This window comes from Oreochromis niloticus, linkage group LG18 (assembly GCF_001858045.2).
Source record: "Oreochromis niloticus isolate F11D_XX linkage group LG18, O_niloticus_UMD_NMBU, whole genome shotgun sequence".
Classification (NCBI taxonomy): Eukaryota; Metazoa; Chordata; class Actinopteri; order Cichliformes; family Cichlidae; genus Oreochromis; species Oreochromis niloticus.
In genome coordinates, this window is record NC_031982.2 from 33739048 (window position 1) to 33756137 (window position 17090).

General features: G+C 44.1%; 2 protein-coding genes across 2 annotated transcripts in view; one reads left to right on the forward strand and one right to left on the reverse strand.

The window, feature by feature from the left end:
• Positions 1-483: 483 nt before the first annotated feature.
• vcpip1 (valosin containing protein (p97)/p47 complex interacting protein 1) lies at positions 484-15776 on the reverse strand. Its single transcript, XM_003452780.5, has 3 exons — positions 12956-15776; positions 9051-9137; positions 484-7354 (listed from the first exon to the last, which is right to left on the reverse strand). Exons 1-3 carry the CDS (start codon positions 15603-15605, stop codon positions 6558-6560), a joined length of 3534 nt encoding a protein of 1177 aa, XP_003452828.1. The 5' UTR covers positions 15606-15776; the 3' UTR covers positions 484-6557.
• The window catches only part of LOC100700307 (immunoglobulin lambda-1 light chain), a 29228-nt gene continuing 27648 nt past the window's right edge, over positions 15511-17090 (forward strand). Inside the window, exon 1 of the mRNA XM_005457638.4 lies at positions 15511-17062. Coding sequence (XP_005457695.2) covers positions 16987-17062 — 76 coding nt within the window. The 5' untranslated portion in view covers positions 15511-16986. The remainder of the gene's footprint in view (positions 17063-17090) is intronic.

The following is a 17090-nucleotide window of genomic DNA, read 5'->3' on the forward strand; positions in this document are numbered from 1 at the left end:
ATGTGGAGCTTTTGGAACTAAACAACTTTAATTTATTCAGATCTAGAAATACTTTCACTCTTTGTACATTTTCCTTCCTGTTAGTGTCTCCTCAGCAGTGGACTGGAGATATTAGTGATGTCACTGTTAACACTTTCCAAATTTTTCCAGAGGTGTGACTGGATCGTTTCATTTGTTGTTTCTGGCCATGTGTTTGACACCCCTGACCGTGAACCGTCTTTGAGTGACTGAAAGAAATGTTAAAGGTGTTTTCATCATAATCATAAAAGTTTAATTAACAAAAAGACATAAGATAAAAGAGATGCTGTTTGACATCTTTGAGGCTCTAAAACAGTTTTGCCTGCTCTCCTCTTACTTTTTTCTACAAACTGTTTTATGTTGACTGGACAACAGATAAAAATGATATCTGTACCATAAACAAACACCTTTTATTAAACAGACAAACAGAAAAATCTGTGAGTGACGACAAAATACGGAAACATGTGAAGGAAGTGATTTTATTGTCGGGGTTGGAAATTTATCACGCATGCAAACAGCGATGTCGAAGCCGTGTATCATCAATATTTTATTAGCAAACCAGAGAGAAGTTAACAAAAGAAATCATTACTGCAGGAACTGAACAATCTGTGTTTCTGTACAGATCCAAATATACTACAATATATACTATTATACAGGTGGGTTACAATTCATGTCATTAGTACAGCAGTCACAAAGAAAAACTTCAAGTCTGTTACAGCAGTGTCGTCTGATCTGAGCAAACTCTCCTGCTCCTGAGTCGTGCTGCCGACCTGCTTCCTCTCTGACTGATGATGATGATGATTCGGCTAATACGGGCATGCTATGCTAACATTCCTGTTTTCCTCAAAGTGCTAAGCCTTACATTTGTTCATCTTAACGGCAAAAACAGAAGGACCGTAATTCTGAAACATACTTTTTTTTTTTTTTTTTTTGCCAAACCAGAAAACAAAAAGGCCAAAAAAGTGAAAATATAAAGACTCGAGTTCAAATTAGAAACAGTCGAGATAAAAGAGACGCAGGTTAAAGCAAAAGAACGTAAGTGTAAAACATTTTATGCACAGTTTAAGGCCCGATGATTCATTACAAAAGCAACATGGAGAGGTGGAGAAACATCTGTGTTGGCAAAAACGCATGAGCGGAAACTGCCTCCCATGTTTGTGATGGAGCAGAGATCGGTGCCACTCGCAGGTGTCGTGTTTTACACTTCACACGGATTTAACAAACGCGTCAGTGAGATTTAGAGTTCAGAGCCATCTCCTTTGCTAATGCTAAGCTAACCAGCCGCTCAGGCGTGACAGGGATATCAATCTGAACAGTTCAGCAAAAACACAAAGTTTGCCTCCAGAACACAACGAAAAACATCTGCATATTTCTACAAAAGCATCGAATCAGACTGTGAGCATAAATGACCCAGTTTGTTTCTGTAAAAGTCAGATCGATGTTTGAAACTCTGATTTGATGAATCATGAAAAGAAGCTGCTGTTTTTCTCAAAAAGTCCCCCAAAAATCAACATGCAAATTAAAAGTACACAAACACCAAAATACTGTACACTATACACACCAATGTTCCTGTTAGAAAACACAATATTTAAAAGAAAAGAGCCAAACACTAGCTCTGTGCTGCAGATGCAACAGTTTAGAGTTCATACTGAACGTGGTCTTCCCGTCAAACAGTGAAGATGAACCTGAAAACTGACATCAGGATTTCAGGCAGCAGCGCCTCTGAATAAAAGTCCTAATTTTTAAACAAATCTCCAGCCAATCACATCGTGATTTTACAAATAATTCAGTACTACTACGAACCAAGAAAAGACTGAACCTCTGATGAAGATCAAAGCTGTACACAGGTTATGAAAACACCTCGAGTGTGTGGCAGATGTTTGTTCATACCTAAGAGCCCACAGATGATCTTGAACTTCTTGTTTTGGTGCTGAGCTGCACAAACCTTGCCACAGCTAACCTTGTTAGTTAGCTCTGTTAGCTAGCTGAGTGACTAGGTTTGTTACTATAACGATGCCAGCAAAAAACAACAACAAAAAGGCAAAACCCACCTCTGAACATCAAACACTGAAGAAACATACATGTGATGCCTCCCTTATAAAGCCTGTCCATATGTGACAGTGGCAGCATTTGCATTAACGTGCTCCTCTGGCTTCAGCCTGCCTGCCAGATGCTGAAGAGTGAGCTCTAACATCTGGATCTGTTTCACTGTTTCATGCTGAAAGAGGGAAAAGTTTCCTCTGCAGCAGGAAGAGCAGACACTGACTGAAAGTAAAAACCAGAAGTCTGGAGGCCAACTTAGAGTTGTAAAACTCTTTCTGCAGTGTGTGAACAGCTCTGAACGAGTTCCTCATGAACTAAAACTAAGATCTGCATGTATAGTTGACAATAGCAGCTAGTGATTCACAACTAAGACGTCCATTTTCAGTAAAACCAAGCGCTCTGTGTGAACAATGAAAACATTTAAAAATGTCCAAAATGATCTTCATCAGGAACCTGTGATCCTGCTTCTGTGAGCTTATTCAACATTAAATCCAAGCAGCAGCTGCATAAAGAGCTTTATGTAATAATGATTTCATTTAGTGGTTTTCAAACTGTGAGGAGCGCTGGGCCTCATTAATGGAGTCACTGCAGGCGGAGCGTGGAGGTCCAGGGGAAGAACAGAAAGAAAATAAGCTCAATGAGATTATGCTTTAATAGAAATCCAGCTTTATTCTTTTTGACACCAACTGATAAAAATTGGCTTCTGAAGTGGGCGTGGCCAGAAAACAAGGAACAGGTCAGCGATGATGATACTTTTGGACATTTAGTGTCGGGCTGAACGTCTCTGAGGATTTGTCTTTCAGGTAATTCTGACAAAAACAGCAGCTTCTTGATGATTCATATAGAACGAGCAAACATGTGGGCAACAGTGTGAAAGTAACATTTAAAATGAGAAGAGTCACATGCTGAGGGAACATGCTGCGACTCTAACCTGCCTGGTGTTCCAGACGTAGCAAATAAAATGCATAAAAACTGATTTGACGCTTCTAAAGATGCTTTTTCTCCCTGCAGCGTTACAGGAATAAAGGAGCAGTTAAAGCCTCGGGGAAGTGAAAATAACAAACTCTTCTCTAATCTGCTGTCGCCAAACTGAGGGAAGATTTAATTAAATCTCTCAGTTCCAGTTTGTGATTCGGTCTTACAGATGAGAGATGCACTGATTTACTGTGAACATAAAAACTAGCTGATGATCGGCTCGCTGACGGTCACTTTGTTTCCTATCGATCCTCCTTAATTTGTACAAGTGAATTCTTTCTCATTCAGAGAGTGAAAAACTGTAATATATGATTCCCAAAAGCTGGAATAATTTTTTAAAAACAATGACATTTTACTTTTTAAATGATTTCCACAATCAGTGCATCTCTATGAGACGCCTTCACTGACAGCAGGGCCACCTGGTGGTGACTCTGGAAGGTTCAGCTGAAATGTGTTGGTAGTGTTTAGACCTGGAAGTTCAGTTAGGATGTTTGCATAGGGACAGAAGCACAGAGGCCCACTGAGGACTTCCTCCTACCAAAAATTAGATCAATCACAAGAATTTAAACTCTTTGGCTGCGTTCCGCTTTTGAAAAGAGAAAAAAATGAAGCGAGAACCTAACCTTGAAGTAACAGAAAGTTAGGAAGGAGCAGAAGGTTCATCTTCAGAGCGAAGGAGGAGAAGAAGCCTCCTGAGGCCACACCAAAGCACCACTGACACATGAATCCCACCTGAATGGAGCTTTAGGTTTTTTACTTTGATATTTGGGCCTTTTATGAAGTAACCTGATCAGCTGATGAGCACACGTTTTACTATTGGGATGTGAAGATCAACTTGTTCACAAATTTATTTTGAGAATATCTCCACAAGGAGGAGCCGTTTGCTTTAACCTGCACAAAGCTTCGCAGCTCATTAAGCTCATTTTGGATTTTCTAAAAATTCTAGAGGCTAAAGGTTTTTTGATTTCGCTGACATCGACTCCCATAATACTTTAACCGTGCTCCTGTGGCTAAGACTCATGGGAAAGGTAGTTGTTGAGCATAAGATAACAGTCCAGTGCAGAGTTATTTTACAGTGTTTTCAGGTGAACCGAGGAGAAGCATCGACCTCCAGGAAGTTAATAACTGCTGCACATTCAACATGGCACCACCTGCAGGCAAAAAATACAATTTCTCTTTGTTGCAGTGCGCTCAAGTTCATATTCATGCTCACATCTCAAGGCATTTCATCTTTTGCTTCTAAAGCACCAGATATTTGCTTCATGATATTTACGTCCCTCTAAACCTCACACAAAAGTTTTTTCAGGTACTGATTTTAAGAGTTTTAATAACAAACACAAAATAGTCGACATCCAGAGCAGAGTGGATTGTAACATTTATGTTCAAACACATCACGTCGAGGCGGTCTTGGGAATTTTATAGTTAAAAATCATAAGTGCTTCTTGTTGACTAAATGTGCATCTCCAACACATCTTTGGCATTTTATTGCTACATTTACACAGATCCTCATGAATCTGCACCAGTGTTTGGAGATTAGATGAAACTTCTATTTAGGGGTTAAAAATTTAAAATATTTAACCCGGGATACATAAGGTGAAAAAAAATACAGCTGGAACAAATATGTGATAAATAAAGTAGTTCTTGTTTTTAAACACGTAACACTTTTTGTCAAACCCACATTTACACACGAGGTGTCCACTGACGGTGAAGTGGGATACACAGGAACCCAAACTAAGATCTTTTAAGAAGCCCAACCAACCAGAAACATCCAGGCCTAAAGATAATGAAGCTAATGGCCACTCGAGCTTAGCCTTTACAGACTCCCAAGTTAAAATATTAAAAATTTGATGAACTGTAAACAATGTTAATTGTATGTAACTTATTCATTTGGATCCTGATAAAGCTTAAAGTTTGCATTATTGGGGGCGTGGCCCCTGACAGGTGGGTGGTGACACAGGCAGGTGTAGCTGTTAGCTGTTAGGCTTTACCTCAGCTAATCAGAGTCACTGAACTGGACCTCTGGACTGTGTTTGTGCTGTTGGAGCATTTTGGGGAATTTTTTAATGATGTTTAAAATTGTGCCGAGCTGCCCAAACCATCTAAGAGACCGTTCCAGTATTTTATTCGTCTGTTGATTGGCAGTAATTACCAGACATCTGTGCCCGTGTGCAGCTTATGGATGCAGCTTTCTGCTCAACCTAACTACTGTTAGGTGGTAACTGAGCAATTCAGCTTCTCATTTAAATATGGTTACAGTCATTTCATGCTAAAAAAAGCCATAACAAGAGCACAAATACAACAAGGCCATCTTTTCCATATAATTAACCTAAAAAGCAAATGAAATGTCAAGTAAAAAACAAGCAAAACAGAACAAAAAACTGAAAGTGCAAAACACAACGGTCCAAACGGGATTTGGACCACTGAACAAATTCTACCAACAAACCTGCTTATGTGGACTTTGTAGGTCTCTCACAGTACATGTTCAATACTGCTACAGCCATCAAGGCACAGATATCAACAGATGCCTTATTACTGATGTTGAGGCGCAGGTGGCATCACACAAAACTGCAATATGTCACACGTGGAGATGAGAGCGCGCTGTAAATTTTCAGATACAACAAATAGAAACTGCAGTTAGTTTTCTGCCTGGAGGTTGTGAGGACCTTCATTCTGATTTTTCTAGAATATAAACCATTAAACTGGTGATGGTTAGAGGGGCAAAAAGGTAAAATAAAAATAAAATGTCATCAAGGAGGAATCAAACAATCACAGATCAGAGTTCTCCCTGCGGATCTCAGACAGACAAACGGATGGTGGAAAGCAGATTCTGTGTTGATGCGTACGGAGGCCGGTGCACTTTTCAGAGCGTGCACTTTGACCGAAGCATGTTTGCAGGACACGACACTGGTGGCGGCCAGCAACTCTCCTTCCTGGCGGCAGATTAAGACTTCTTCTTCTATCTACAGGAATGCGTCTCACCGGATTTTCCTCCTCGGAGATCGGTACATGTTCACATCGAGAGGATTAGACGTCTGCAGGTGGGAACCACAGGCCTAACGACAGAATCCTGTCACCTTACGGACGATTCTGCGATATACTGTGAGACAGTTGTTCACGATACATCATCAACTGAAGAGAAAAACTTATTCTGGATTAATGTGGGGATCACATTGTTGTATTTATTAATTAATTAATATGTTAAATTTTCATAGAGTGGTGCTGACAGATGAGCTAAAGTGGATACAGTGTACACACACACGGCAACGGCTTCTGCAACAGATCTGTGAAATGGGTGAATCGATGATATATCGCTGACAGCGTGTCACAATATATCGCTTCATCGACGGCTGTCCCACCTGCAGTTCGCAGCGGCGAGGACGGTCGGCCCGCTCTTAGTCATGCAGTAAAGACAACGCAACACGATGAAGACCAAAGCTTGAGGATCCGACCTGAGGTGTTATGACCCACAGATGCCGGTCAGGCGGGTGCGGGGGTGGGGCGGTGCTGGGGCTCAGGCATGATCAGGAGTGATCCATGGGTTCGGTGGCGTTACTCTGCCCGGCGTCCTGGCTGTCCATCTCCTCCAGTTCCTCCACCTTCTGGTCAGGTTTGCTGGCTGCCGTCGTCCCCGCTGCAGCTGGCGGTTTGTGGTCGGCTGTAGACACCGACCGGTCCTCTCCTGCCTGGCTCCCGGTCGTTGGCTCCTGGGCAGCCCTACCTCCGGAGGCGGAGGCAGTGCTCTGCTGCTCTTTCAGGTGCCGCTCCATGGAGGCCTGGATGGAGGACACCATTTCCTGCAGCTTCCTTCGCTGCTGCTCCATCAGGCTGGGGTCGAGTCCACGGCCGTCCTTCATGGTGACGAAGCCCGGAGCCATGCGGACCAGCTCCCTGGTGGTGTCTTCAGGGATGTCCGACAGGTCTGGGGGTCCACGGGACACGCTGGCACTCAGGTCCACGCCGCTGCTGTGCTGTCGTGTGATAGGGCGGTGTTCTGGTGGTGAGGAGCCTCCGGCACTGCCCAGAGAGTGGCCTTTACCCTGAAAGGCTGTGACACTCTGCAGCTGCTCCTTTTTACGAACAACACCGCCGCTGCCCAGCCGCAGCACGCCATGGGAGGGACTGCCCTCTCTGCTGCCCCTACTGGACGCCTCAGAGCGTAGCTGCACCAGCGCCTCCTTCACCAGTTCTTCCACATCAGGCCCAACAGGGAAGTGACCGGCAGCGTCCACGCAGAGCTCTAAACGCTCCTCTGCTGCGTTATAAACAAAGGTTTTCCCTGTGAGGTGAGGCAGTGTGCAGTGCTTCCCGTCCATCAGGCCTGAAAGAGAGAGAGAGAGACATCATTCCCAGCTTTACTGGAGTAGCTTGACATGATTCCCAGTCTAAAATAATCCTTATTAATCTCATCCTGGGCCTTGGTCTGAAACAAGCCTTCAGCTCTGCCAACTCTGATTGGCTGCCCCTCACAAGAAAAGGTTTTAATCAATAGGTAAGAAACTTCTGTTCTCACAGTCAGACACAATTTATATAGAAAAAAAACCTGACCAGCAATTTATGGGAGACTTCTCAAATACTACAGATGACCAGTGTCCTCCTCCCTTCCCCCAAAGAGCCAATCAAGTGGAAACAGGAAACATATCTGTGAATAGTGTTGTTGCATTGATGCATGTGTATAGCCAAAGTTCACAAACATTTCAGCAGCTGTAATGTTGTGAAACTGTGTGTAAGTGCAGTCGGAGTAGAGCATGTGAGGGTTGTCAAACATTGGAAGTATTGTTTTAGATTTAATTTGTAATTTTGTTTTTCTTTAAGCTGTCCTATTATCAAACTTAGCTCATGTTTTTGGTTACAGGCTCTGAAACACTTGCAAAGATTCAAATGACCATATTAGCGCCATCACACAGATCCAAGAGCAGAAAAACAGTGTTTGGAGAACTCTGCAGTCGGAGCGTTTGGCTCACAGTCAGTTTGTGGCTGACTCGACCATCCACCATTGTAACAATATACCTCTGACAGGTAAACAAACAAAAGCACAATAGGTCAACTTTAATAACACAGCTGTTCTCCCTCCCTCAGGTGGGATGTACCAAATATAGCGACAAAGGCTCTTGGGTTTGCTTTCATTTATGCTCCAGTTTGCTCCAGAGCATCAGATAGAAACACAGCAACAGTCTGACAATCTGATAACAGGAAATAAGAAGTCACCATAAAGGATCCTGTGTTATTAGTTTTTGGGTTTGCAATAACTTACAATAAAGAATATGATAGATATAAACAAACTGATCCTTTAATCACACCAATCTGCTTTCAGAGATGTCTGAAGAGTCATGTGCATGCGACAAAAATCGATATACTTCAATCCCATGAAAAGACAAAACAAACTGAATCTAAATTTAAATGTAATCAAACTTAATCTGACTGTAAAATCTGACATGTATTCCTCTGTGCTGCAGAGCACCAGAGCTCAGCACACATCAGCGAGCCACTCCACGTTCCTTTATTTACCAAAACTCTGGACACTATCATCTAATCAAAATCCTCTCCACATGTTTACAACAGACCCCGTTTTCTTCTCTGGGAGGGAGTTCCTGTAAGGCGTGTGCTGGGAACCCGGAATATGGCCGAAAATGTGGACCACTGGGAGAGCGCATTAATCATCAGGTCTGGGAAGAAACTTTGAGCATTGTGCATTTCATTTCCTGCAGCCTGGTGAATTTTATTCACTGAACTTTTCTGCTTCGGTTTATGGAGCAATGATGCTCTCAGGTGTCACCTGATCAGCCACGTGCTACACTTCTGCACATGTTTAAAATCTGTCTAACAGTTAGCAAAAAAGCCTTTAAAAAAGTAGCTCACATATGATAAGCTCCGGTTCACAGTGATGCAGACACAAATGCACAGGTATAAATGCAAACTGCAGCATCTGCTCTGTGACACAGAGCCTACAGGGATTAAAGGCAGGACTCAGATCAGTCTCAGCGTAAGTGCACGCTGCACGAGTGAAGCAAACTTACCCATGTCTTTCTTAACGATGTTGTAGAAGACGCCGCCCTGCTGGAATAAGTGTGGCAGCTTCTTTGCGTACGACCAAACATCCTCACCTGAACAAAGACAAACATTTTAAAAAGGATCCAACGAATGAGACGAGGTTCTAAACACAACACAAGGTTGATATGTGTCTGCGTGACCAGGACGCTACACAGGGCAGCTCCTACAGGCTGTAGCAGCACAATGTAGGACCACAGAAGTCCTCAGTGTCAGTGTTAAGTGCAGAGGTCACAGCTTTGGCAGGAACGTGAGCGGTCAGAGCAGCACAAAAATAAACACAGAGACCGAAACCACAAATTTGAATGTAAGACACAAGAGTGGAAATACAGTTTGTTCTTCTTTGACCTCTCCATTGTTTGGCTTACAGTGAAGCCGCTGATATGTAAAAAATATATTTAAAACCGAAAGCAGTGGTGGACAAACCTACGAAAAGTTTCTTGATAAAGGTGTGACATCACATTTATTTCTACATGATAAATATGAAGCTACATGCAGCAGCTATCGTCAGTCATTTATAGATACGAAACCTCTGTGGTTCCAGTATGTTTGGTTTTACACTTGGTGAAGCTCACACCAGATACAACTTTACAACAACTACAGCTTTAATGCTGATGGTACCTGAATAAAGCCAGGCTAGCGATTCCCCCTCGTTTTAACCTTGCACTGCTACTCATGCTGCTGCTACTTTGTAGGAACGTTCACATTTTTATATTCTACATTTTATCTACATTTACTAATAAATTTCATTGTCCTTTAGCTGCTTCATATTCAGTCTGAACAGCTTGGACAGAAAATATCAAACTACTTTTACTCTCCTGTTTTGATTAAAAGTATCTATCTCATCTGAGACATAAGCCCTTTTTTAAATTACAATAAAAGTCAGATAAGCCAATTATTAAATGTCTAGTCTGTCACCGATCATTGTCTCCATTAATTCCTAAATCCAGTCTAGTGGAATGTGTCTATGTGGGTTTTTCTGCTGAGAAAACCTAAAATGGTTAATTAATGACTTGATTAGTTTCAGGCAAATTTTTTAAAGTGAACCAAGAATAAATTGGCTAAAGTAAAAATAAAAACTAGACTTTGCATTAAAGCTACTGCAAACAATATTTTTTTACTTTATTTTTCAACACAACCAGCCTGAGGAACATTTGCTACATCTGTTTAATGAGTCTGAGACATGAATGTGTATGAAGTGTGTTAACTTTTAAAATTTTGCACCTGACAAAGCCTCCAAATATATAAGAACACAACTAAAACTACCACCAAAACTCAAGAAAACTAAACTGAAAGTCATCATTTCCAACCAATAAAAACTGAAAGTGAAACGAGCAAACTCATTTCTGGGGACTAAACTAAAAAGAAAACTTAAGCGTAAAATGAAATAAAATCTGGTTTAAGGTCAATTTTTAGTTGGTCTATAAAACACACCACTGTCAATAAATAAAGGTGATAAAAACATATTCAGGTGTTTATTTAGCCTCAAATATCCTGTCAGTAAAACAGGGACTTCCACACGGCGCTCCCTGATGCACTGAGTCCATTTTAAAGTGCGTGACGGTGCATTTCCTTTTGTTTGTGTGTTTACATGTACAACACGTCGCACATATTCAGCTACAGGTCTGCTACACTCAGTGATGAGCACACACATTCGGCTGTGTGAACTCTGAGCTCTGGGTTGGAGACACTGTCTGGTGAGCGGATGCTTTGTTTTATCCTGGCCGGGGCCGGGCGGGGGATTATTGAACACGAGCTCGGAGCTGACAGGAAGTGCAGCGTCAGGCCTGCGGAGCACTCGGAGCGCAGCCGAAACCTTCCTGAATATCGACAGATGCTGTGTGTGTGTCACACGGCCCGATCTGTTTATCCTAATGCAGTTGTGACCTTTGACCTGATTGGCAGGTGAGACGGGGAGAGCTCGAGATGCCCGAGTCAGCAGATTCTCAAACTCACACACAAAAACAAGTCTTTTGTTTGCTCATGGCAGCTGATCAGAAACCTGGGAGCTCAATCAGCTGCTGAGAGCAAATGGCAGTTTTTTGATCACCTGCCTGCTCCAGCCAATCAGAAACCAGCAGGCATGTGCGCTGCACACCTGGAGTTGTTCTCTATATTCACACACACAGACACAAACACACTTCAGCTTACTGTGCAGTCTTAAGCAAGCAGCAGCATCAGTGTAAGAACCCATGATGATCCATTATCATCACATCACATTCAATAACATGAGTAAACACAGAAAACAAAGACGTCCCCATGCTGGAGAAACTGGAACAGGAGACTTTAGATGTTTACTGTAGAAATCATGATCATCCTGATCGATTATTAATCAATAAAATAAACTGCTGTGTGATATTAACATGACAGTACTCTCTATAAACACACCGTCAGCTCCAGCACAGTGAGATCAGGTCGTTAATGATTTTGTTTTGTATCGTCAGGAGCTCAACCTGTGAACAAACATCGAATATATAGATGCTGATTTTAATGAAAATATAAACGAGAGGTGAAATTAATGAAAGGGCAGACAGTAGAATGAGTTCAATCATTATCTTTGAATGATTAATGATCAAAAGTTGAGCTTTCAAGCAAACTGAAGCACCAGCACATCTGTCACATTTGAGGAAATGTCATTTTTTCCATACCAGGCTTTTTCTGCATATACTAAAAAAAAATAAAATATGGCACCAATCGAAGATGGCCTTCTAACCCAAGGAAAATCACCAAGAAAGAAGATATTAAAACATACGTCAGGTTTAATTTTACTCAAGGTTGAAGACATTTTTTCTAATAAAATGGCCAAAAATAAAGACTTAAAGTCAATCGACACATTCTTTGCCTTAACTACAGTCATGGATATTTTCACCCCCAGAAGCCAGGACATATCCTGTCCATAAATAAAACCATGATGGTTATATTTTATCCTGCTTTTATTAAGTCTAGTTGAACCTTTGTGCTGCTTTGTATATTTACCTGTAAATAACAGAAACTCACTGGTGAGTCACAGATTAACCCTGTACAGTAAAAAGTAACAGCAGACCCAAGAGAAAGCCAAATGACTGATTCAGGTTATTATAACCGAAATACCTGTTTTCCTATGCAAGCATAGGAAAAAGAGGGTGTTTTCCTTCAGCTTTATTGTAGATAATAATGTTTCTAAAATCAAACTAAGAAGTTAATTGTTAACATAAGAAAGCAGCAGCAGTCACTTGGCTCGGCTAAACCTGACGAGCGGTGCAGCGTTTGCACAGTGAGTTTCAGTTTCTTTCTTCAGGACAAAGGGTTTTAGCTCCTCAAGTGCAGAACAACACAGGAGAAAAATAGTTTTCTCTTGGCAGCCTTCAATCGGATCAACAAGCTTTTATATCTTAGATCACATGTGACAAAATCAAAGCCTGAGGACCAAATCTGGCCCTTTGCAAAATTTAATCCAGCACGGATTTCACTTGATAAAGCAGACGATTTCAAGACAGGCCCACTATCTGCAGAAAACGGAGACAATCACTGATTTCAAAGAACGTAATTAGTGTCTCGGCTATGATATTTGAATCCACACACCAGCAAAGAATGGAGGATACAGAGCATCTTTAACCTGAAAAGAAGCTGCAGCTACAGAACGATAACTTTCCTCTAGTGACATCTCAAAGTGACACAGCTTGTTTTCAAGTGCAGCCAGTTTCACTTCAGAAGGCCGTACGGTACAGGTAAGCTGTGCGATCAAAGATCTTGTACTCTGCTTTATATCAGGATGGATCTGATTCTCTGAAATATCCTAAACTTACACTATTCAGTCTTGTGGCACAGGTTGTTGTGATAATACATTACTTTGCTTCACTCACTAATTTACTTGGTACCTTACATGTGACCTTACCCATTAACGTTGCTAGGAGACAGAGGGAGGACATCTCAAGGTCGATGCTGTCCTGGAGTTCCCGGCTGCTCATTCTTCCGGGCGTCACGGCGTCCTCGCTCTTCACTGAATGCAGGGCGGAGTGCGAGCTGGAGGCTCGGGGGATGGAGGCTGCAGGGCTCTTGTCCTCTGGGCCTTTCAGGATCTCCACAGTCACCCTGTCACCATGCTGCAGCGCCACTGGCTCGTTTTCCTCACCATCCTTTGGTGGGACCAACTCTTTAGGTGGGAAACCGTAGCGGATGCATTGCTGCGCCGGCGGCACGCTGAACTGGTTGCTGATGCTCCTCTGGAGCTCAGAGAAAGTCGTGTGGGCCTGCAGAGTCAGCATGGCCTGTCTGCCGTCACTCGTAGTCACACGAATCTTTTTCTCCTTATTGGATGAAGATGGGGAGGAGGACTTGGTGGGTGTGGCTGGAGCCGAAGAGGAGGAGGTTTCCGGAGAGCCTCCGGGTGAAGAAGTCCGGCCCTGGCCTTTCTGCTCCTGCTTCAGTTTGTCAGTCCGACGCTTCTGGGTGACGAAGGCCTGCTCGCTGATGCTCTGTTGGATGCTGCGCTCTGCTCGGCTCATTGTTAGCTCCTCCTTGTGCAGCGTCTTTGCTTTCTGTCCCGTCAGGATGATCTTCGTGGGCGGCTGGGGGTCCGCCGGCTGCTGAGCCTCGGTGGCATCAGTGAGGCGCTGGACATGAGCCCCGTCGATGGACACGGGGTTGTATTCGTCTGGGTTCTTCTTGGCCGTGTGATGGAGGATAGTGTTGACCACTTTCTGCACCAGGATCTCGCTGCCGAACTCACCCGGGAAGTGCTTTGTGACGAGCTTCATGGCCACGTCGTACACGTTGCTGTTCAACGACGGGTCAGTCTCATACTGGAACCAGTACACTGTCTCTCGCACCACCCGACCCCCCCACTCCAGCGTGATGGGGAAGGCCTCGGGGAGGTTGTCATACTCCTTCCCCTCCCAGTAGTGTTTGAAGCCACACCCACACTTCCCTCCTTGGGAGCGGGTGTTGGTTCTGTCCCCATCCAAATAAACCACCGAGCCGTTTCCATGGATGTGGCGGACTGACGTGCCGTGACACCAGTTGCAGGTATTGAGGGAGCTCAGTTTGTAGTCTGGGAGGAGGACGTCCCTCTGGGGGTCGTAAGAGCAGACCACGTTGTTGAGGGGGAAACTGTAGTTCTTATCCGGCCGCAGCTGGCCGTGTGTGGATTTGGCTAAGTTGTAGAGCTTACCGCCGGGAATCAGCCACTCCGGTGGGATGTGGAGCTCAGAAAGGGCGCCACAGATCAGGCAGCGATGCAACCGATTTTCCATCACTGACTTCTTTGCTGCCTCTGTGACCTCCTCTGGCTGGATGCCAATCACGCCAGTCCTCCTGTAGACATACTGGTGCACGTCAGCCACCAGCGACGGGTGGATGCTGTGCTTCTCCATGAATACCTCCTCCATGGCGTTAACCAGCCTCATCAGATATTTATCCTGCAGGCTGCGATCTCCGCCAATCACGCAGCTCCCATCCGGTTCTAACTTGATGTACTTCTTGATGAGCTCCTGAGGGATGCCCCAGGCCTTTGGCAGCAGACGGGGTGGCAGCTTTGGCAGTACCGTGTTCTTGATTCCCACCAGAGGGATGTAGTGGTTCCTGCTGGAGCTGCTCCAGGCAATACAGATGGGTTTGTTCAGCTTCCCATCTTTCCCCTTGCACTGCTCCTCCGGCACCAGTCCAGGCAGGAAGGTGGCAGAATAGTCCCCGGAGCTCCTCATCCCACTCAGGGAGTCCAGGAGAATTATGGGTCGGTGGAGGACGTTGGCTAAGCCAAATATGTGGATGTTGCGTAGTCCAAGGGGTACGCCTTCTGGTGGGATGAAAAGGGGGTCGCACTCGTTGATGATGTCCTCCCACTCTGCAGCATCTATAAAGTCCTGAAAAAGCGCCTTGTAGCGTTCCAGATTCTGCTTGAAGTTCTGTTTGAGGTTTTCTCTGAGGGCATGCCAGAACAGTTCTCTCCCCACCAGAGCTCTGGACACGGCGTGGACCAGGCAGTGCCCGTCTCCGTCCACATGCACCGGGATGAGACACTCTCTGTTGCCGTTGGCTTTCTTCACCTCCTCCAGAGTGTCGTGGAGGTATATAAGGCTCCCTGACCTATCTTTGCCATAGCCTATGGTGGAAACATGGTCCGGCTCAATGAGAAAAGCTCTGTCTCCCAGGATGGAACAGTCAAACATCTCCCCTTGGTTCATCTCCCTCAGAAGCTTGGCTTTGCCGGTTTGTTTGTCCATGCCATACCTGGTGAGCACGGGCGACAACAGCTTGCAGTGGTAATTGGAAAGCCCCATCACTTTCACCAACTCGGTCCCCTTCTTCGGGGCCCCGGTGACGCCGAGCAGGGCGTTTCTGAGCAGATTGTGAAGCACGACATCGGGGTCGGTGACTTCCTCAACGTTCAGCAGGTTCTTCTGCTCGTGGCGCTGACCACACTCGGTACACTCGATGCTAACGGAGCCGTAGGCAGGAAAGAAAAGCCTCGCCTGACATTTCGGGTCTGGGCAGGTACCAGACAAAATACGCTTGTCTTTTTTCTTTGAGCTCTGCAGCAGCGACATTTTGGCTGAAAAAAGGCTGACGCTGTGTGTCAGCTTCACAAAACCATGATATTCACACTCCGGCGAGGCTGTCAGGCGAGCTTTGACTCCGCTAACGACAGTTATTTGACAAAATAACACAAGAACAACACGGAAGCGGCTGTTTTTTCCTTTAGCTGTTCGCCGTTGCTAGACGTACATACGTAATGACGTCAGTTACTGGGATTTGTAGTTTTTTTCTCTTTAACTATGTTTAAACAATTACGCACCAGTATCAAAATGACTGCATTTTTATCTTTTCCCTGTTCGAACATTAGCTGGAAACGCGAGAAACTCAAACAGTAAAACGCGTATGTCTGGTTAAGTCATGTACATTTACAACCTTAAACCTGGGTTAACTGCATTTACCAGAATGCAACGCGTCACAGTGACGTGTGTTGTGTAAGGAAGTCAATTCGGAAGAATCATGTCAATTTGGACTGACTGGCTTTGCTTTTCTTCTTGTAACGTATAGTTTTGGTCCCCCCCAAATCCAGTGAAATACAGTTTTCACTTACGTTGTTTATAGACTTTTATTGTGCCCAGTGGTTTGCACGATCTGGGGTACAAAGCCAACAGAGTTTGGATTAAAGACACTGACAACACGAGTTTACCGGTTAGCTTAGCCGTTAGCCATCTGGGATAATTAGCAGGGTGCCGAGCAGGGCTCGCATTGAATATTTATCATTCCATTTAAATGTCGTTGCTGTAACCAGCGGTAACTGGATCTGGGACGTTTAGAGAAACCGGCCGTCGCCGAACTCCATTTAGAAATATGTGGATTTAAGTTTCCTTGTGCGCCGGTTAATACACTGAATTCACAGAGCTACATTAAAAGCTTTGTACACATTTTAAGCTAGTTGTGATCAATGCGTCTTAAATGCGATGCATCAAAATGCACTTTATTTTGGGACTATTTTAGAGGGAACCAACACAGGCTTGATGCTGCCGCCTGGTGTGACTCCCTGGCAGGTGACTCAGGGAACAATGACATAATGGTTTTGGAGCAGTGACCAAGCAAAACAGGACCCTCTGAACACTGAAAGGACAGAAACACAGTTCATCTTCTGAATGCTAACTGTAATGTTTAATAATACTTAAATAAGATGTCTCAGTGTCACGTTAAGCACAAATGATTAAAATGATCGTAGATGTTTACAAAATCACCAGTAGATATGATGCATTACAGTGTAGCTCTGGAAGGTAAGGAGCTTTGCATTGTAAATGAGTTGTAAAGTATGTTCAACTCAAGTATATCAGAGTCTAGCTCAACCCCCCAAACAAAAAACATAATGTTGAGCTTTGGAGCTCTGAGATCCCTGTTTTCTAAATAAGGTTGCATGAACTTGCTGCACTCCTGTAAATGAATCTATTAAACCAGAGTGACTGTGAGATTGGACCCAGGGACGCGGCTAGAAGGGACTGGGAGAGCTTTGCAGGTGAACCACAGTTCACCTGCTGTTACCG

What these genes read in the sequence shown, in the direction of transcription:
- vcpip1 (XM_003452780.5), bottom strand. Translation starts at nt 15,605, where the DNA reads ATGTCGCTGCTGCAGAGCTCAAAGAAAAAAGACAAGCGTATTTTGTCT. An exon ending in TCTCCTAGCAACGTTAATGG is followed by an intron (nt 9,138 to 12,955) that starts GTAAGGTCACAT and finishes GTCTTTGTTCAG; the next exon opens with GTGAGGATGTTTGGTCGTAC. An exon ending in CATCGTTAAGAAAGACATGG is followed by an intron (nt 7,355 to 9,050) that starts GTAAGTTTGCTT and finishes TCTCTCTTTCAG; the next exon opens with GCCTGATGGACGGGAAGCAC.